General features: G+C 36.4%; 2 protein-coding genes across 2 annotated transcripts in view; one reads left to right on the forward strand and one right to left on the reverse strand.

Annotated features, from left to right (window-relative positions):
• The window catches only part of PSMD1 (proteasome 26S subunit, non-ATPase 1), a 97630-nt gene that overhangs the window by 40695 nt on the left and 33817 nt on the right, over window positions 1-23118 (reverse strand). The window lies entirely within an intron of this gene.
• Window positions 7540-22076, forward strand: HTR2B (5-hydroxytryptamine receptor 2B). Its single transcript, XM_047871433.1, has 3 exons — window positions 7540-7903; window positions 16918-17118; window positions 21144-22076. Exons 1-3 carry the CDS (start codon window positions 7555-7557, stop codon window positions 22034-22036), a joined length of 1443 nt encoding a protein of 480 aa, XP_047727389.1. The 5' UTR covers window positions 7540-7554; the 3' UTR covers window positions 22037-22076.

The raw sequence follows: 23118 nt of genomic DNA on the forward strand, positions 1-23118 counted from the left end.
TTCCCACCAGCCCTTAAAATGAGCAAACCAAGAAAAGTCTACAGTATGAGTGGGATGCTATTAACTTGTAGATTATTAAAGATTTCATTGGTATTTCCTTGATTTTATAAAAATGAAAATGTACCTCAATTCTCAGAAAATTTAATTCATTTCTTTTTTTTTTTTTTCAACGTTTATTTATTTTTGGGACAGAGAGAGACAGAGCATGAACAGGGGAGGGGCAGAGAGAGAGAGGGAGACACAGAATCGGAAACAGGCTCCAGGCTCTGAGCCATCAGCCCAGAGCCCGACGCGGGGCTCGAACTCACGGACCACGAGATCGTGACCTGGCTGAAGCCGGACGCTTAACCGACTGCGCCACCCAGGCGCCCCTTAATTCATTTCTGATATTTAAATAAGTGTCCTGATGATAAAAGTCTGTTTCTAATAGCTGATTACAGGGATTACTGAAGACTTACAGAGCTGAGCAACTTTACATAAAAATATTTGGATCTTTTATGATCATCAACTATAATTCCAGGTATAAGAGTTCTTTTGATTAAAGGACATTGCCACTTCATGACATCAAGTTGTATTATAGAGTTTCACTGATATTTTAAGAAATTTTATTCTTGGGGCGCCTGGGTGGCGCAGTCGGTTAAGCATCCGACTTCAGCCAGGTCACGATCTCGCGGTCCGTGAGTTCGAGCCCCGCGTCAGGCTCTGGGCTGATGGCTCAGAGCCTGGAGCCTGTTTCCGATTCTGTGTCTCCCTCTCTCTCTGCCCCTCCCCCGTTCATGCTCTGTCTCTCTCTGTCCCAAAAATAAATAAACGTTGAAAAAAAAAAAAAAGAAATCTTATTCTTCTGTTCTTGACAAAAGTAGATACAGTCATAAGCAGCTCTGTCTGGCATTAACAATCTGGCAAAAACTGTCGGAATCAACTTTTATAGAACTCTGCAATCTAGTCAAAAACTTACAACAACCAGGGGACAGCTTAAGGAATCACTGTTGTAAGGGAGGGCTGTGACATTTTCAACTACCTGCCTACCACCCCTACTCCTGAGATTGGTGGGTTCAGTGGAGAGCATGGCCTGTGTCCTGGTAAGGCTGCTAATGAGAGGGAGAAAGAAAGACTATTCTCACAGAATTGTGGCTATGTTTCAACCTGTCTGGTGGCTCCTTGATCTCCAGTGCACAGTCTGCCTTTGTTTCACCAAACTTAGAGTACTCCCAGGGCTGCAGCAACTTCCCAGGTGATATTTGCTGAAAACACTTAAAGGCAAAAGTATCGCCCATAACCCTTATAAAAGGGGTTAATAGGATAGGAAATAAACAGACCAAAAAGCTTGGAAAGAAAGAGGCTGGGAAAGGAGATATGTGGAGTTAATAAGGGCTTCTAAAAGCTCCCGAGTATACTGGGGGAATTAAGAATACCACATGCATACTCAGGGCTGGATGCATACTCAGGAAAGACCTGAGAACTGTAAACTTTCATCTCAGGCTGTGCACAAACAGGAAGCGAAGGCTAAGGCAGAGTGGTAAATGACCTGGTTAAGTGTTGAAGGAGCGCCCCAGCACACAGCCAATTTGCAAATAGTCTTTTTCCTTTTCCTTTGATTTTTCTTTTCTTGGCTCCAGGCATTGAAGGAAACTCTAGCAAAAACACTAGCTCAACACTAAGCTAATGTAACACAGACTTCAGTGGCCATTCATGAGAAAGAATACAGACTTTATAAAACTACTTTAGAAAAGTCACCAATCTATAACAAGCAGCAATAATAAACCCTTGGAAGGGGGGAAGAGTCTGATTTCCTTTGTTGCCACAGTATAATATTCAAAATACCCAGTTTTCAATAAAAAATTAAGAGTCATGCAAAGAAGTAAGAAAGTACAGCCCATTCAGAGGAAGAAAAGAAATTAATAGGGGTGCCTGGGTGGCTGGCTCAGTCGGTTAAGTATCTGACTCTTTGATTTCAGCTCAGGTCATGATCTCACAGTTCCATGAGTTGGAGTGCCACTCTGTGCCGGTAATGTGGAGCCTGCCTGGGATTCTCTCTCTCCCTCTGCCCCTCCCCACTCATGCGTGCTCTCCCACCCCCCAACCCCCTCTCTTTCAAAAAAAAAAAAAAGTAAGTCACGGTAAGGGGTACTGAAGAGCCAGTAGAGGAGCGTTTAACAGTATTAATTATGGCACTCAGAGTAGGCTTCAATGATAAAGTGATATTTAGGCAAGGACAGGAAGGCAGTGAGGAAGCAAGCCAAGTGGTTATGTGGGGGAAGAGTGTATCAGGTAGAGGAAACAGCTCATGCATATCCCTATGCTGGAACAATGCCAGGCATGTTTGCGAAGCAACAAAGGCCAATGGTTTGAGTGTCATGAAGAAGGGGAAGAATAGTTGAAACTATGGCCAAATCATAAAAGCTTTACAGGAACTTTACGGGCCAGGAGTTTATTAGAACTTTGGCTTTTACTGTGAGTGAAATTAAGGACCAATGGAGAATTCTGAACAAAGGAATTATATGCTCTGACTTGTTTTAAAAGGGTCATTTTGGCTGCTTTACTGAGAATAGAGGGCAAAGGTAGAAGAAAGAAGACTGGTTAAGAGGCTACCTGGAAATCCAGTCAAGATATGATGGTGACTTAGTAAGGTAAGATGGCAGCAGTAGATGTGGGGGGGAAATTCAGTGTGTGTATATATATATATATATATATATATATATATATATATATATGTATATACGTACATGTGTGTGTGTGTGTGTGTGTGTGTGTGTATACACACATACTGAAGGTAGAACCAACAAGATATTTTAAGTTTATTTTTTTATTTTGAAGTGAAAGGGGGGGGGGCGGGCAGAGGCAGAGAGAATGGCAAGCAGGCTCTGTGCCACTAGCACAGAGCCATATGTGGGCTCAAACTCACACACTGGGAGATCACGACCTGAGCCGAAATGAGGAGTTGGGACGCTTAAACGACCGAGCCTTCCAAGTGCCCCAACAAGATTTCTTGACGGATAACATGCAGAATGTGAGAAAAAGAGAGTGGAAGGATGCAAATACCTTTGCCAGAGATAAAGAAACCAATACATAGAGCAGATTTGGAGGGAAAGAGCAGAAGTTCAGTTTTAGACAATCTGAGTCTTAGACTGCTCTTTTAAGTCAAAGATAGAATCTGTTCCATAAATTAAAAGGAGGTGCCTGGATGGCTCAGTCAGTTAAACACCTGACTCTTGATCTCGGTTCAGGTCATGATTTCAGGGTTCGTGGGATCAAGCCCCATATTGGGATCTGCACTGAAATCTTGGAGCCTGCCTGGGATTCTTTCTCTCCCTCTCTCTCTGCCCCGTCTCTGCTCGTGCACTCTCTCTTTCAAAATAAATAAATAAACTTAAAAAATAAAAAAGTTAATTAAAAAGGCACCAGGGACAAAATTCATTATTTTAGAAAAAATGCACCAATTATTAGAGTCTGAATCTGAACTTTAAGCTACTTTAGTAAGAATTTATCTGGAGTTCTTGGTAAATGAGATATTCCACACAAATGAAGTTTCCAGATATTTGAAATTTCATCCAACTAGTTAAGAATCATACTTTTATATAATTGTCATTTGGGATGGCAATCTTTTAAAAAATGCATTTCACATATTCCTGCTATCTAAAACAGAGCTAAATAAAGATGACTTAACCTTTTCTTAAATATGTAGAAGTAACCACTCTGGTAGCAAGTATTATACAACATAAAATTGTGAAGGGCTGAGTTACAGGTGAGCCACAAGCCTCTATTCTGAGTAGACCTACATGCCTATACTTTGTATTTCCTGTTTCTTCAGCGGACCCCTTCTGCTATCACCGAAGTGCTTGTCCACCTTTTAATTTGTTAATCTACTTATGGAGTAGGCATCGAAATGTTTGTTAAAATGGTCTCAAGAGTGAATTTATCACTGAACTTTTTCTTGAAGTTTCTTTATTTATTTTTGAGAGAGAAAGTGAGTGCGAGCAGGGGAAAAGCAGAGAGAGAGGGAGATAGAGAATCCCAAGCAGACTCTGCACTCATGTGGAACCCAATGCAGGGCTCGATCTCACGACCGTTAGTTAGATCATGACCTGATATGAAATCAAGAGACACTTAATCGACTGAGCCACCCAGGCGCCCCTATCACTGACCATTCTTTTGTACTATTTAGATTTACCACCACGTGCAAGTGGTATTTTCATTAAAGAGGGGAGAGAGACATGTTTCTGTGAGTATATATGTAAAGGGATTGGGATTGAGGACTTATAGGCTGCTTTCCATCTAACATGCGTGAGTTTTTAGAGGGCTTATAGTTATTGCCAACTGAGAGATTTGTCTACCTTTCATCTATTTATTATTATTTTGCTTTTTTCCTGATTATCAGCTATGCTTCTAAGAACCCAAAATTGCCAAACAAGTAGTTTGAACTAGCTATGTTCCCTACCCATTAAACTAATTTAAAAATAGAAAAAAATAATCCAACCACCAATTTTAACTACTTATACTTACGATTAAAAAAAAGGTGAGCGAATGTGGGTGAGAGGGTTAGTACTGGTAAAGTAGTATAATAGTAATAATGGTCATCATTTTAAAAATATATTCCATGAATATTTTAATAAATTTTATCTAGAGGGGCACCTGGGTGGTTCTGTAGGTTAAGTGTCTGATTTTGGCTCAGGTCATGATCTTACGGTTCATGAGTTCAAAACCCCTGTCAGGCTTTGTGCTGACAGTTTGGAGCCTGAAGCCTGCTTCAGATTCTGTGTCTCCCTCTCCCTCTGCCTCTCCTTTGTTTGTGTGCCCTCTCTCTCTCTCTCTCTCAAAAATAAATAAACATTGAAAGAATAAACAAACAAACATGGTATCTATAAACACAAATCCATGAAGGTATCTATAAACATAAACTTGTTTCAGACAAGTCTTTTCATTGAATATAATGTTCCTATTGTGTGACAGGTACTAAACTGTGATTCAGAATAAAGCAGTGCTTCAGAATATTTCCATATTCCTGCAGAGAATCCTGGAACATTAAAATCCACTTGAATATTATTTTATATGTTTTCATACTCAAAATTCATAGCAAATATTTTTTATAAAATACTGAATTTTGAGTTAAAAAAAATTGAAAAAAATCTCAATTGCTCAGTAGAACTGAAATGAATCAAGTATTTTCCACACAAGCTAAGGAATATAAATTTGAAACAGAAAAAGGGCACAAATGCTATGGCTGACCTGGAAGTAATTAAACTTTAAAAATGAAGATCTATGGGGCACCTGGGTGGCTCAATTGGTAAAGTGTCCGACTTCAACTCAGGTCATTATCTTGTGGTTCATAAGTCGAGCCCCACATTGGGCTCTGTGCTGACAACTCAGAGCCTGGAGCCTACTTCGGATTCTATGTCTCCCTATCTCTGCCCCTCCCCCACTAGTGCTCTGTCTCTCTCTGTCTTCCAAAAATAAATAAATGTCAAAAAAAAATTAAAATGAGGGATCTATGATGATCTTTTAAAAGGAAATTTTGAGAACGCTAGAAGTTCTAATGCTAATAAGCTAGTCTTACAGTTTAGAAAAACTTTGCATAGCTGTTAAAATTTTTATATCAATTTTCTAAAATAAGGCAGGAATATATTTTCATTACATTCTGTATGCTTTCCCCAATATATCTGTGGAGGAAAAAAAAAAAAAAACTGCCAAAGAACCGACTCCCCAATCCAGAGGACATCTGTTTAAAAAATGAGCAATGAAAGTTTCTGCTAAAACCTATGTATACAAGTAGAATGCAGACCTTTCTGCACTCTTCTATATAAGGTTGCAACCAGAGAGAATTAATTGTGTTCCACAGCAAACACATAAAAGCTGGATAAGAATCATGTTTTGAAACTAGAACCCTGTAAGGCTCACAGGGCAGAATCTTCACAGAATGCAAGCTCCAGAATTTCTAGACTTATTTTTTCTCAAATGGGAAAAACAGCTCAGTATTAATCTGAAACAAAACTATCTTAAACTAGAATGACAGAGGCTTATTTCATTCCCCCAAATATCAAAGAAAGCTCTTACAAACATAACATGAATAGGGTCATGAACTGGTTCAACATACTTAACTGGTAGTTTTATGAATTATAATGAATGCTGCTACTCTCTAAAAATGAATGTATCAAAGAGGAAATAACCTTCTTGGCAGGCTTGCAGCTATACAACACATTTGTTTCACTGCTTTCAAGTGCCAGTGCTGGAGGCTCTGAATAAGTCCACGGGAGAACTTCAGTCACAGCAGCAAACAGGTCTACCGAGCAGATAAGATAACATGCTTGGGAGATTGACAATACGAGGTAAGTATTTAACAAATAATCTAAAAGTTTTTTTTTTTCTTTCTTCAAAAAAAACTGCTATCTTTCATTTCTATTCAGTGATTTAAAAGCCTAAATGAAAATTTACTGATGTTAAAGGAGAGATATTTAATAGGGGATTTACAGATTTTATGAATAAATGGTTTAACCTTCCTCTTAGCTTACCCTCCATTCCTAAGGAAACTGGAGAGGTTAAGGGAGAAAACGATTACTTAAAACCAAAAGAAGGAACTGTTTGAAATTTGGTGTAAAGTGATAAATTTGGAGAATATTTGTTGTTGCAGAAACAGGCTTTCTTTGAAAGATAAAGTTACTAAAAACAATTATTTGGATTCTAGTAATTATTTTTTTCCTTCTCTCAAACTAAAGGACTTATAAAATGTTTCATAAAAATGTTATTTACATCAGTATTAAGATAAACTTGATCAGATAAACCCAACTACAAACAAGGATTCGTAGCTGGTAAATAATTTATTTGGACCTTACATGGGTTTGAAGTATTTCTAGGTGAATGTGTACCAAAAAGTTCTATTCAGAACTATTTAGTGCTTTGATGTTTCTATTCTTATGTACATATTCTAGAGTAAAGGTAAAAAGACATTCAAGGATCGGAAACAGCTAGCCTTTTTTTATGACTACTGAAAAAATTAATGTATCTCCTGTTTCATAACCTGAGGCATATCAGGAATATGACTATGGAACTAAGTTGCATTGCCACAAGTGCACAAGAGACTTGTTCAGATGGGAAGGGCTACTAAGCTCAAGTGTTTAACTATTTTTTTAAAATAAAGAAATAAAATAATGCAATTCACATATTTTATACATCTAGGGAGAAACTCGGAACTCACTGGCATTCAAATTCAAACAGGAGTCTACCACTACAGCAAAAAAAAAAAAAAAAAAAAAAAAAAGAGAGCAAGAGAAACTAATCAACAGTCTTTCTTTCACAGCTATCAGTTTCTTTCACTAAGCCTTACGAAAGTGGAGCCTCTGCTGAAGACTAAACACTTGGGCCTTACCTACAGAAATGGACAGATGATGTACGCTCTCATTTTAGAGAACCTGAAAATATTTTTTAAAGGAAGGAGTCAACTTTGGCTTTTGAGTGTTTCTGTGGCCTGGGTACAATGCCTTTAAAAAGCAGATGACCAGCTTAGCTACTGACCATGCTGACCATTGTCCGGAATTGGATCAAATCACACAAAAACAGCAAATGGCCTTCTCTTATAGAATATCAGAACAAAGCAGAATTCCTGAGCACATTTTGCGGAGCTCATTTGATCACTTAATCTTTGCTAACTGGTCTGGATTACAGACAGAATCAATACCAGAAGAAATGAAACAGATTGGTGAGCAACAGGGAAATAAACTGCGCTGGGCTGCTCTTCTGATACTCATGGTGATAATACCCACGATTGGTGGGAACATCCTGGTTATTCTGGCGGTTTCACTGGAGAAAAAGCTGCAATACGCTACCAATTATTTTCTAATGTCCTTAGCAGTGGCTGATTTGCTGGTTGGATTGTTTGTGATGCCGATTGCCCTCTTGACAATAATGTTTGGTAAGTATTTCACTTTGTTCCTGACATCAAACCACAGAACTGTGATATACTGTTAGAAAAATGGATACTCATTTAGTCTTTAAAGATGAACTTAGACTATTTAAAGATACAGTGAGTAAACAGACTCTTATTCCCATCATTTCCTATGGCTGATAATCAATTTTAAAGAGCAAAAAATAATTTCTTAGAAATTCTACTCCTTCCTAGCCATCATTTAAAAAATCATCCAAGTTAGCAATATTCATAGATTCCGCATTCATCACCTAAAAATTATAGCGAAGAACAGACCTATACTTTAACTTCCCCATTATTAATATATTTTTCCCTTGACAAAGTAATAGCTAGGACACTTCTGTGACAGTTATATGCTGAGTTACTTATTAATGATAAAATCTTTAGTAACTAAATTCCAATTTGAATCACCAAACCCAAATTAAAAACTGGAATTGTTTTAAAATTCTTGTTATATTTATCATTTGTGTACTTTAGACTTAAACATAATTCTTACACCAGTGTCATGTTAAGAAAATACTATGTTTAGTTGCTAAAGGAAATGGTCTGGCTCACAGTGTTCTAAAAGATGATTCATCTGTTTAATTTTTATGATTTCTGACCATCCAGGTCCTTGATACATATAAGAAAAATCGGACTTTAAATTGTTATTTAAAATAACATCAAAAATTATTAAACATAAGTTATTACAATCAGTGATCAAAACCTGAGCTATTACAATAAAATGTAGTTCAATATTAAAGTATTAGTTTGTTATAATAAAAAGATAATGATATTATAATGAACTAGTTTTGATTTATGCATATCCTCTCTAGTTAATAGAATGTGGGTAAATTCAAATAATTCTAATAAATTATGAGGGCTTCTAAGAATCAGAATTAAAAGGATATTTAACGTATTCATTGCCTGGCATAAATTGATATTCCATCCATTAACTGCATAAGAAAAATGATTATTTGCAGCAGATAGGGCTTCTTGAAATTATGTTTATATACTGAGTATAAAAATACTTCAGGTTAGAAAAGTAAAGTTTATTTAACTAGAATACATATTAGAAGGAGAAGAAAAACTCCAATTTAAACTATTACATTTAGGTTAAATGTTACATTTTTAAGTAATTATCGAGATATCTAAAATTAAGTGTTTGATCCCCCAAATATCAGATGGTGACAGGTTAAAACTTCTCATTCTAAATCAACATTTATCCAGGCTTGAAATTCTGTAGCAGGACACGCAGTAATAAATAAGTTTCCACTGCTTTAATTGACTCTCTAATCATTAATAATGTCTATCTTTCCCCTTCTCTTCTGTAAATCTGTAACCTTCTGAATAATTTAGTGCTACATGTAACCATGGAAAATAATTAATAAATCATACTCGAAAGGAGAACCTAAAGGATCTTAATCCTGAATAAAGTTTAAAAGAAATAAAATGAGGATTATACAGAACCATTTATGTATATTTGGTAAAGACTGTACAGAGATTTGATTCAAGCTCTTTTCTCTGCACACACAATAGTAACTTAACAGTAAAATCACTCTTTAAATAGGCATACAGCAAATGTTACAATGCTCATCTTATACTACCATAAAATTTAATTGATGTTATATTGAACAAATGAGATAGAATGAGTTACACAGAACTAAATTTTAACTTTAAAGTCCACGAGTCCAAAAATATCAAAAATCTACTACATACAAAAAAATACTGTGGTAGATATTCAAGTTATCAGCTAAATAGTTAAGGAATCTTAAAAAGCAAAGTTCCATAGTATTAAAGTGACCTGACAAAACACAAAAACAGATGAGAGATAATTCCATGTATTCCACAGGAAAATAGTAGGTATGTGCAACTGATAACTAAGTTTATATTTACATTTTTTGGGCCCAACATATTCTTGCCAATAAATGTTAGCAGAAAACCCAACATATTTTAACATAAAATATATGGAATGTCTTCCTATTTTTGTCCTAATAATATGTTTTAACTACACTTTATTCTTTCAAATGTTGTTAATTTTTAATTACAAAATAAAATCTTTCATAGTCCCAAACACTTTTACTATCAGTAATTAAACTCTATAGGGGGATTCGATTTTTAAAAAATAAACTAACCTGGGAATTTAACTTCTATTTAAAAAATTATTGCATTAAATTCATTATTGAAAACACTGTTCTTTTTTTTTTTTAATGCTGTTCTTTTTCTTTTTTTTTTTTTTTTTTAAATTTTCAACGTTTATTTATTTTTTTTGGGACAGAGAGAGACAGAGCATGAACGGGGGAGGGGCAGAGAGAGAGGGAGACACAGAATCGGAAACAGGCTCCAGGCTCTGAGCCATCAGCCCAGAGCCTGACGCGGGGCTCGAACTCACGGACCGCGAGATCGTGACCTGGCTGAAGTCGGATGCTCAACCGACTGCGCCACCCAGGCGCCCCAACGCTGTTCTTTTTCTATGAGAAAGTATATGAGAAAATACATGCTCTGCCTTCTAAAAAGCTTCAAAAGGATACATTCATAAATTGGGAACTGCACATACTACAAATTGGGACCTGACTTCAAATACTAAGATTTTTTGATAGGCATTCACATGTTAACAAAGACTTTCTAAATTAATGCATTTATAAGAATTTCTAATAAATCTAAAAGACAGGAACAGATTTTGTGTATTTTTCTCTCATTACAGGAATAATCTTCCAAACTTCTGAAGTCGGTACAGTGTCCCCAATTCTGTAAACATAAAAAAATTAACTACTACTGAGTGGTATGAGTGATTTTAGTCATCTCAGGGAAATTTAATGAAATTATCATAAGAAACTTTACATTAACTAATGTTCTACTAAAACTAAGTTTAAAAAAAGGAGAGAAGTTAAACATTTTAAAACTGGTTCTTATGGTACAGAGTATTTTATTCAACCAATGATTTATATACTATTTGATCATAAACTGTCTGAATTTTTTTTTTCAATATTGTCTGAATTTTTTTTTTATAGAATTTCTATTTTACCAAGATTATGACTGGCCCAACATGGTCTCTCAAATGAATTGTGATACCTATGTCAATGCTCTGGGAGCACTAACTTTGCTTTATAGTTCTAGTTTTTACTGTCCTGCATGTAATTCCAAAAATGCACAATCACAAGTTAGTAGCTTACGACAGAAGGCTTGGAAATGCCTACATTAGAAATACTTGAATAGGATGCAAAGGAAAACAGAACATCATGTGCTAATACCAAAAAGACAGAATGTTCACTCACAGTTTAAGAAATTCTCTGGACTTTCCCTTCTCTCCTTAAATAAATGATTAAAAATGTAAAGGAGAAAATAACAGTGTTTGGTCATTCATTGATCATTACTAGTTTATTTATAACTTAAGTTTTAACTCATGCCTCACGATTATAGCTGGAACAGTATCTGTCATACAGCTGGAAGAGGGTGTATAAAATAAAATGGCTGAAAGAGGTTACAGAGGTTTAAAGCAAGACAACACACGCTCTGAATCCGCATTCTCCTGTGTTGGCTTAGGAAACTCACTCACATCAGTTCAATCACCTTGTCTGGAAAACGGATATGCTAAAAGTGACATTGCAGATATCTTGTTAAATGGTCAAATAGGGACACATTATAGGCACAAATAATTGGCAAGTGGAGTATGAGAAGAGTTTATATACTTAAATATGTGATTTAGTTTAGGTGTAAGTCTGACCAGAGATGAAACAGATGTACAGCAGTAAAAGAAAAAACATCAGTTATTCACTTACGCAGTGAAATGTTGCTCTAATTCTTAAATGAGGGAGCAAAGCAATTAAAGCACTTCTTCTTGGAAAAGTGGAAATGTAAAAACCAAGAAGAAAATTTTCCTAAGTATTAAATCACTTGAAACATTTAAAACACTATCATATTAGACATCTAATCCCAGAATATTTTATATGATCTAATGTAATAGGAAAATGACAACAAAAACAAAACAGAAGCTTCATAATAAAGACTGAAGCACTGATCTATGTCTCTCTTTTCTGGAAGATAAAGATACAAACATAAGAATTTCTGAGGTTTAAAAAAATGGCTATTTTGAGAACTATGCCTTTTCGGATTATTAGGCCTTGTCCTGCTCTAACACTGTTTACCTCGGTAATCTCTAAAGGCACAGCCCTCTTGGGATAGCTTTAAAAAGAGTCTTTTAGGGGCATCTGGGTGGCTCACTCAGTTAAGCGTCAGACTCTTGATTTTGGCTCAGGTCAGCATCTCACGGACTGTGAGTTCAAGCCCCATGTCTGGCTCTGTGCTGACAGTGTGGAACCTGCTTAGGATTCTCTTTCTCTTCCTCTTTGCCCCTCCCCAATTCATTCTCTCTCTCTCAAAATAAATAAAAAAGCATTAAAAAAAAGTCTTTTAAAATACTCAAAAGGCAAATATCTTATATCCCAGACTTACATATTAATTTTAATTACTTTCTAAACTAATAATTCAGCTTTCCAAACTAAAAACTTGCCCAAAGATTAAGCAAGGTTCAGATAAAATGAGTCTATCTCATCAAGAAATGGAGTTTCTGGTTAAAAAATTTAGGTTTTTATACCAGTTAAAAAGAAAGCAAAATAAACAAACAAATAAATACACATAAATAGCCAAGCATGGCAATGAACATAAGTTATTTATGTTTGCTATTTATAGTTAGACACACACATATAGACAGCTAAAAAGGCATACTTTCATGACAAATTTAAACAGTTAAACATGTTCCCATGCTTTTTAAAGAGTACAGATTTAAATTCAATTGGATACATGCATTCATTTTTTTCCCCCCCTTTGGAAACAAAATTTTTTTCTTTGAGAGAGAGAGAGAGCACGTGGAAACAAGGGAGAAGGGCAGAGGGAGAGTGAGAGAGAGAAAGCGAGAGAGACAGAGAGAGAATGAATGAATGAATCCCAAGCAGACTCCATGCTCAGCATGGAGCCTGAGGCAGGGTGCTCAATCCCACAAACCTGGGATCATGACCTGAGCCAAAATCAAGAGTTTTGGCTGCTCAACCTACTGCATCACCAGGTGCCCCTGGATACATGCACTCTTGCTACAGCAGTCAGGAAGACAAACATACTGATTTTTTTTTTTTTTTTAACATTTATTTATTTTTGGGACAGAGAGAGACAGAGCACGAACGGGGGAGGGGCAGAGAGAGAGGAAGACACAGAATCGGAAACAGGCTCCAGGCTCTGAGCCATCAGCCCAGAGCCTGACGCGGGGCTCGAACTCACGGATCGTGAGACCATGACCTGGCTGAAGTCGGACGCTTAACCGACTGAGCCACCCAGGCGCCCCTAAACATACTGATTTTATAGCAATGATACGACTTACATTTCTAAGTAGTAGTGTTTTAATGGCTACGCTACTTGGCTAGTTTTTGTCAGATAATAATAGTAATAAGAACTAACATTTATTGAGTGCTTTCTCTATGCCAGACATTTTCTAAACACTCTACATGTAGTACAGCATTTAATCTTCAAAGCAAACCTATAAAATGGGCATCATCACCATATCCCTACTTTACAAGAGAGAACATAGGAATAAATAAATGGAAGAGACATAATTTGAATCTGGGAGAATGACTGCAGAATTCATACTCTTAACCTCTTCTACATTGCTTTCTCAAATGAAATGAGAAATCATACCAACCTAAACAGTCATATTTGGCAAACAGCCAACATTTATATCTTAAATAACTATCTAACAAGACAGCCATTGGGGTACCTAGGTGGCTCAGTCAGTTAAGAATCTGACTCTTGATTTCGGCTCAGGTCAAGATTTTGAGGTTTGTGAGATCAAGCCCTGTGACAGGCTCTGCACTCACAGTGCACAGCCCACTTGGGATTCTCACTCTCAAAATAAATACAAATAAAAGCTTAAAAAAAAAAGACAGCCACAGAATTTTCTCTAGGGACAGCCAAAGCCCAATATTTTTAAATTTTTTTATTTATTAAAAAAAGTTTTTTAAACATTCATTCATTTTTGAGAGACAGAGTGTGAGTGGGGGAGGGGGGAGAGAGAGAGAGAGAGAGAGAGAGACAGAGACAGACAGACAGACAGACACAGAATCCAAAGCAGGCTCCAGGCTCTGAGCTGTCAGCACAGAGCCCAATGCGGGGCTCGAACTCCCGGACTGCAAGATCATGCCCTGAACTTAAGTCTGACACTTAACCGACTGAGCCACCCAGGTGCCCCTAGTTACTCTAGTAAGAAACTTTTCTGACCTTGAGCCTATCAAATTAATGCTAACTGAAAAGACAATTTGAGAATGATAACTTGAGAATGTCTAGAACTGCTTTTAATTTGTATAAATTCTTGCATTACCTGAACCTACTTAAGCAATTAGACAAGCATATAAAAGATTTCTGTTAATTAAATGCAGTCATGTTACTTTTATATTCATTTCATAAAAAGTCTACTGACTAGTATTTCATGAAACTTGCAATTATAAAGGTTAATCATAGAGATCCATCTCTCTTAATCCTAAACCTATTACAGTCTCTTTTTCTATCACGCCTCAGTACTTAGCAATACTTTTTCTATTACGCCTCAGTACTTCTACTGTTAGCAGTAAGTACTGACTGAAATAATAAAATTCTAGTGATCTGCATTAATTTTAATACCCACTTTGTGTTCCAAAATTGGAGTTTATAAAATAAATTCATTCTATTGGAAAGTGAGCTTAACAAGGCTTCACAGGCTTAATTAAATGAGCACTAAAGAGCTTTAGCTCACAACTAGGAATATGTAGGTCAAATAGTCTATTTTCCAAAGATCTGTCCTTTTTACATGAGAGTTCTATTGTGGCTTCCTATCACAGCTACTAGATTTATGACTAGAATTGTCCAGATCTTAATTTAAAGACAAAGAACCCATAATTAGAAAACCTATATAGGCACATTTAAAACTATAATCAGTATCTCTTGTTGTAGCTCTAGACTTGAGTATTTTTCTACTACTCAGTCCTAAACGTAGAACTTTACTACAGAATGTAGCCTCATTTCAAGTCATTTCCACTGCAAAACTCTCTTAATCATATGTCATTATTTTCACTCACTTAGACTCTTAGTTTACTTAAGCTCAGGTCCATTGCTGTCTTTCACTGTCCAAAGTCCTTTTCTACTTAACAGAAAATCTAAATACTATAGATTCTTTAAAAATAGTATTAGATTCTTTTAAAGACAGATTTCTCTACCATACTTGATTAATTTTGAGAAGTCTTCCATAAATTTTTTCATATGAGGCATTCTGAGCACCTAACCTATATCAGCAAACAAATGTAGGTGCATCTTTTAAGACCCAAGACACAATCTTTCTCAGAGGCTTCTCAAACATTAATTCGCATACTTTTGAAAATAACATATTCAAGTCTATTTCAAAACTCTTTTCCTACACTATAGTCTTTTTTGTTGTTGTTCTGGGATACTAACCTCTCTCCACTCTCAGGATTCCTGAATTTAAACAGATCACAACTGATGAGTTTCTTCTTGGTGCTCTGAAATCCTAAAATGGTTATCTTGGTCCTCCTTCAATTATCCTAATCATTTTATACCTATCAAAGTCAGATCATTGTGGAAAAACCAACAAAAGTAATTTATGTTGTCTGTGCGCATACAACAGTTAAACTGTAAAGAGATTTAGATATTCTCATATATATGACATTTGTTTCAAATAGAAGTAATTTGCTTTTTATAGCAAGTTCTAAAATCTGTGAGTGTGTGTTTTAGTAAAGTGGATTCTAACTGAAATATTCTAGGGCAAACCCTAAAATAAATTTTTGGTGTTTTAGAACTGTAAATATATATATACTGGGTGTGTGTATAATATATTATGTGTCAAACCCACATATGTATGGATACTTGTCTAAGTAAATTTATTGGAAAGCTATGTAGAATACAGTTATCATATCCAAACCCTGAAAATTTTCAAAGTATTTCTTAAGTGCTCAAGACTATATTGAGTAAATGCTTTTTTATAAGAGTTTGTTACATAAATTAAGTACTATGTCTAATACTTGAGACTTTTTAAACCATAGTCTCCAGTGCCTGGAGTGAATGAAGGAATACGGAAGGATAACAATCTACTTTTCTTCAAAATGATCTGAAGCCATTCCTTTTGCAAACTTTATTAAAGAAGTACTTCTGTCAAAAAGAAAACTCAAATCATTCCACTTAATTATTTCACCAAATGAGAGTTTGGTATAAACAAAGATCATACTGCTAGTTATTGCTAGAACTGAGCCCAAATCCCAGGCCTCACTGAGACTCCCATTCACTTAAAAAAAATTTTTTTTAATTTTTCATTACAGAGAGAGGGAGAGACAGAATTTTAAAAAATTTTTTTTTATTACTTTTGAGAGAGAATGTGCGTGCACACACACAAGTGGGGAGGGGTGGAGAGAGATGGAGACACAGCATCCAAAGCAGTCTCTAGGCTCTAAGCGGTCAGCACAGAGCCTGACACAGGGCTCAAACTCATGAACCATGAGATGATGACTTGAGTCGAAGTCAAACGCTTAACCAACTGAGCCACCCAGGCGCCTGAGACAGAATCTTAAGTGGTCTTCACGCTCATTTCAGAGCGCAACACGGGGCTTGATCCCACAACCCTGAGATCATGACCTAAGCTGAAATCAAAAGTGGAATGCTCAACTGAATGAGCCACCCAGGCGCCCCGTGATCTTTTTAAAAGATCACAAAAGGAATAGACAAAAGAGCAATGGTATGTTAAAAATATTAAACTGCAGATTTTGAAAGAGTGTTGTAATTATTATATGAAATAGAAAATGTATTTAAAAGGGGTCATTTGCAGAAATATACTTAATATTATTGACTCCATTGTCTTAAACATCTTGTGGAGGATAAACCATAAAATTTCAGATGAATAACATAAAAAGTTTAAAAATCTATTATCACTTTAAAAAGAAACTACAGATTGAAGATTGCCCTTTTGCAGGAGAATATGTTTTTGTTTTGTTTTTCAGAGGCTGTGTGGCCCCTCCCACTTGTTCTCTGCCCTGCCTGGTTATTTCTTGATGTTCTTTTTTCTACTGCATCCATCATGCATCTCTGTGCCATTTCAGTGGATCGTTATATAGCCATCAAAAAGCCAATCCAGGCCAATCAATATAACTCACGAGCTACAGCATTCATCAAGATTACAGTGGTATGGTTAATTTCAATAGGTATGTGGGGAATGTCGGGGTGTGTGGGGTGGTGTAAATAAAGTCTTTGGTTCCATTTGGCTAGGAAATATAGCAGACCTGGTAGGTTGTGAAACCCAACAAAAGACGTCAAGGCAGGCTACTGATATACAAACACAAGCTCCTTATGCCATGTCATCATACAGCTACTAACCCACACTATCAGCAATACGTGTAAAAATGGAGAAAAGTTCATGTGCTCTGAAGGAACCATCTTCACAATGTTTACTGAGATATCTTCCTGCTTTAATTTTGACATGTAGGAAGACTAAGTCTGAAAACAGTTTTCATTTTTGTCAAACAGATCATTAAGGTCTAGGCAGCATGCAAAATCGCAAGTGACAAAAAAAAAAAAAAAGTATCATCACATTTAAGAAGATAAACAGGAAAAAAGAAAAAAAATCCAAATGTTTTATATGCGGATATTAAAGATCATAAATTCATCTTGGAAGCCAGTATGTGTATAGACTAAAGTCAGTAAATGTCTACGTGTTTTGGATATGTGTTTAATCAGAGATTTTAAGAGAGATGCAAGTGATATTCACAAATGATTTACAGAAGGAAATATTTCTTCTAAACTGTTTTATGCCGTTGTGCTCATCTTTAATGCTCAAAGATAGCTACTAAAATAGACTATCTTAGCATCAAGTATAGCATAAAAAACTCAAATCGTTTATAAGTTAACATCAGAAAAACAAATAGATTCACAACAGTTACTATGATCATTACATTAATAGTCCGACAAGTGGATTCATTTCTTCCTAGCAAAAAAAGAATTTAAAGAGGAATAAAATCAAGAGAGATCTGGAATGCTAAAAGGAAAAAAAGAAAAAGATGGTCTCTCTCTCTAATCATAATAAGGACACTTGGTTTAAAAAAAAAAAAAAAGGCAAGAAAGCAAGACAACGAAAATGACCTCTATATTCCTGAAATGATGACACCAGGGCCAAACCTCTTCTGCATAGTTTGGAGGTAAAAGTAAGGAGTGTTACTATTCTGGCTTGGGAAGAAAGTTAGGGTCAAGGAAAAGTCTATTCAGAATGGACAGATATGCAAGTGGTGAGAGGATAGTTTTAGGAACAGATGCTGACTGACAGAACAGAAGAGGCCCCCCAAAAAGAAGTTAGAGAAAGGGCATGGGAGATAATGGGTAACAGTTACCAAAATTTAAAGTGCGAAGAAGGACAACTATAGTAGCTCATGGCAAAACGACCCACATCTTTCTGATAAGCTCACTGCAATGAGGGAGAGGAAAGGGAAGACAGTGTGACGTATGTGTGTTGGGGTAGGGTGGGGAAATGGGACAAAGGCAGGGAGAAAACAGGAGAAATGATCTTTAAGAAGAATTAAAACATTTGAAACCATGAAATATGATCAAGCCAATAAATAGCCTATTGTTAGAAGTGATACCTCAAGGCTGGATCATATGAATCCATAAACAGATCAAATCTTTGAGTACCTATGACATGCTAGGTACCAAGAATACAAAGAAAGATAAATAAAAAAGAGCCTTTATATTCAAGGAAGGTAGATAATAAATTAGACTAATACAAAGTGTTAAGTATGCAGAGGGGAAAGAATAAAAAGAAGACTCCAGATTTATAGCTTCAGAAGGGATCTTATAAGTCCACTTTTTCCTTGTACAGATGAGAAAAGAAACCTAGAAGTTTTAAATAGTTGGCTTAAAGACTGCTTTCAGCTTTTCAGCACCAAGGCCAAGATCAATGCTCTGTTCATTTCATCACACTCTGTTTTGTAGAACCAGTGACAATTAAGTAACCTTGTAAAAGAAAAAGCAGAGGATAGTAAAGGTTAGTTTAGGTTTAAATTCTGCAAAGTGCTTTGAAAAGAGTTCAGTTATCCTAGGTAAGACCTGGCATATAAGCTAAGGTATGAAAGAATAAGGGGAAAAGGGTATAAGAAGTACCAGTGAAGGAGTGTCTGGGTGGCTCAGTTGGTTGAGTGTCTGACTTCGGCTCAGGTCACAATCTCACAGTTCAGTTCGTGAGTTTGAGTCCCATACCTGATGACTCTGCTGCTGTCAGTGCAGAGTCCCCTTCTGATCCTGTCTCCCTTTCTCTCTACTCCTCCCCCACTCTCTCTCTCTCCCTCTAAAATAAATAAACATTAAAAAAAAAAAAAACAAGTACCAGTGAAAATGTAACTTACTGACCACCAAGTTGGTTGAGACAGGTATTGTGAGCCTTGATAGAGGGTTAATGGAGTGTGAAAACAGAAGGAAGAATGGACTAGAGGTCAAGATAATAGGAAAGAGAAGTTCCACAGTAATGAAGAGTAGCAGGACAAGAAAGGGAAATAGCAAACAAAGTTCATAGCTTTAGATATGGGACAGTTTTAAGAGCGCTTATGGATGGCTTCAGGAGTCCAAAATACTACTTCTACTACTAAGAGCTGATACACCTGAAAGTAATATAACAATGTATGTTTAACTACATTGGAATTAAAATTTTAAAAATAATTTTAAGAATCAGAGTTGAGTTCAAGAGACATAAAATGACGGTGTTAGAAGGGTCATCAGTGAGGTGAAATCATGGAAGGTAACGGCAACGGATCAGCAGACAGGCAACAGCAAAGCACTGAATCCATTGAGGAAGACGGACAAATGTTCTGAGGGCTGCGTAGATGACCCGGATGGGGAACAGAGTGGTGTAAGTAGATTAAATAGACTTCAAAAGGGAAGGGTTTAGGGGGGAAAGAACAGTGGAATGATTACTTAGAAATAACAGGGTACATACAGCAGGGGTTAGCCGACTTTTCCTACAAAGGGTAAGATAGTAAACATTTTGGGCTTGCAGGCTCTATATGGTTTCTGTCACCACTACTGAACTCTGCAGTACAGTAAAAGCAGCCATAGATTTGAGTAAAATATTTACGGCAAAGGTTCTTCAGTAACCATAAAAAGGCTGTGTACATGACAAAGTACTTTCAGATTCATAAAACACAAGCGTTCTACGGGTTTCCAAAGATTAGTTAACTCAGACTTCTTTTAAGGATCTGCTGTTTCAAAGGGAAAGGATGAGGATAACACCTGTGTACTTTCTTCCTAATTAGCTACTTCACTAGGCAAGATCATATTTAATTACCTACTTCATGGCACTTACAGTATTAGAAGATTAGCATAAGATACATTTCTTTCATATCTATGAGAGGAACTCTCAACTTGAAAATAAATTTTATGATCCACATCCTCTCAAATTTTTAAGTAGCGTTTTTTAAAAAAACAATGAAACCTTTAGTTTTCCCTAAATCAAAGGAAAAGATGAAGACATTCATGAATTTCAAAAAATGAAAATGTCTGTTCAATGAAACTGTGTAGGTCTCTATCCAGAATTAAGATATTCTATGAACGTACTGTGAAGTCTCTTTAAGTCAACTACATCGAATATAAAGATAAAAGCAAATTCTCCTCTGAATTCATTTTCCTTAACCTGGGATAGATCAATAAACAGATACAAATGGACACATTCTTTGCCATTTCGTGGACATACTGCAGATTTAGGAAGCTTTTTTTTTTTTTTAGTTTATTTATTTTGAAAGAGAGAGAGAGACAGTGTATGCACACATGTGAGAGTGGGGAAGGGGCAGAGAGAGAGTGAGAAAGAAAAACTCAAACAACCTCTGCATTGCCAGCACTGAGCCCAATGCAGGGCTCGATCCCACAAACTGTGAGATCATGACCTGAGCCAAAACCAAGAATCAGATGGTTAACCGACTGAGCCACCCAGGCACCCCAGGGAAGTTTTAATTATAAACTCGAAATCAGTAATCAATGTCTGTTTAAAAACAGCAGGTTTGCTTACTGAGGTTCTATTGGTTAAATCTTCCAAGGATTAAGTGCTTTGACAAATTCTGCATTGTGTGTATCAGGAATTACAATACACTAACCACTAACCACATTAAGTCACTAAGATAAAGTCTAAAAGGACATAATCTAAGAGTTGAAAGTCATAAAATTAACTAGATTTATCTCGTTTCTTCTTCCTTAGGCATTGCCATTCCAGTCCCTATTAAAGGCATTGAAACTGATGTGGATAACCCAAGCAACATCACCTGTGTGCTAACAAAGGACCGTTTTGGCAACTTCATGCTCTTTGGCTCACTGGCTTCCTTCTTTACACCTCTGGCAATCATGATTGTCACCTACTTTCTCACTATCCACGCTTTACAGAAGAAAGCTTACTTGGTCAAAAACAAGCCACCTCAACGCCTAACATGGCTGACAGTGTCTACAGTTTTCCAAAGGGATGAAACACCTTGCTCATCACCTGAAAAGGTGGCAATGCTGGATGGTACTCACAAGGACAAAACTCTGCCCAACTCAAAGAATGATCTACTCATGCGAAGAATGTCGACAGTTGGAAAAAAGTCAGTGCAGACCATTTCCAATGAACAGAGAGCCTCCAAGGTTCTAGGGATTGTTTTTTTTCTCTTTTTGCTTATGTGGTGCCCCTTTTTTATTACAAATATAACTTTCGTTTTATGTGATTCCTGCAACCAGACTACTCTCCAAATGCTCCTGGAGATATTTGTGTGGATAGGCTATGTTTCCTCAGGGGTGAATCCTTTGGTCTACACCCTCTTCAACAAGACATTTCGGAATGCATTTGGCCGATATATCACCTGCAATTACCAGGCCACAAAATCAGTAAAAACTGTCAGAAAATGCTCCAGCAATATCTACTTTCGAAACCCGATGGCAGAGAACTCTAAGTTTTTCATGAAACATGGAATGCGAAAAGGGATTAATCCTGCCATGTACCAAAGCCCAATGAGGCTCTGCAGTTCAACTATTCAGTCTTCATCAATCATTCTACTAGATACACTTCTCCTCACAGAAAATGAAGGTGACAAAACTGAAGAGCAAGTCAGTTATGTATAGAAGGAATGTCAGTTTTCATCTAATATAACGAGTATGGTGATGAAACAGATATAAATGTGCCAAGAATCGTATAAAGAGGAACTTTATGCCATGTATCAAATCATCTCTTCATCGAGATTATGTAATTTTCTTTATTTGGACAAAACTACTCCATGAAAAAAAATCATTTTGTACAGCTGCAAATGAAAATGACCTAGCACTCTGGCTAAATGTTACGGCATTCAAATGAAATAAAATTAAATAAATAATTTTAAGCTTAAAAATAAATAATGTCACTGTAAGAATTCGTTTAGTTCCTAATTGTATGCAAAGCTGTGCTAAGAGTGTCATTTTATTAAATGAGAAAACACATTAACCCCCTCAAAGCCTTAAAAATATAAGGCATAACAGAACAACAGTGATAGGAAGAGAAGACTAAAACTGAATGCATAAAATGAAAACATGTGGTGGTAAGCTAAGACTGTCATTTACAGTCTGACTTACTTAGATGTAGTCATGATTTTGCTTTGATCAGGAAACTTGTCTTGATGGAAGGGATAGGGACGATAGTGGTTGGATATCACACAAAATAACAGCATCTTAGAACTGGAGCTCTTTGTTAAATGGCTGATACCAGGAATCTACTCAGCAGAGGTGGGGCTAACTTAGAGAAGGAGGAGGAAGCAAATGAAGTCAGTCCTGGGTACCTGAAGCTCAGTTTGTTCCTTAAAGAACATGTACAAACTGGAGCTGTGGGATCTCAATCCAGGAATCTAACCTTTAATGGCCACATAAAACTGTGATCATGGTTGCCCAAGCTCACCCAAAGAGTCTGTTGAACTTCTGGCGCAACATTTTTTATTCACCCTTTCCTCATTTCATTTTGCATTGCAAGATCTGGGAATAAATCCAAACCATGTCACTTACTAGCTAACTGACTGAATTTATGAGAGGTACTTAAATTTCTCAGTTTTCTCATCTACATTTCATACGGTTCTTATGAGAATTAGTACATGTGCACAGTCTGTACATGCTAGCCAATTCTATTTACATTTGATATTTTATTGTCACACTATTCCCATAAATGGTAAAGAAATTTAGGC

The sequence above is a fragment of the Prionailurus viverrinus genome, chromosome C1 (genome assembly GCF_022837055.1).
Source record: "Prionailurus viverrinus isolate Anna chromosome C1, UM_Priviv_1.0, whole genome shotgun sequence".
NCBI lineage: Eukaryota > Metazoa > Chordata > Mammalia > Carnivora > Felidae > Prionailurus > Prionailurus viverrinus.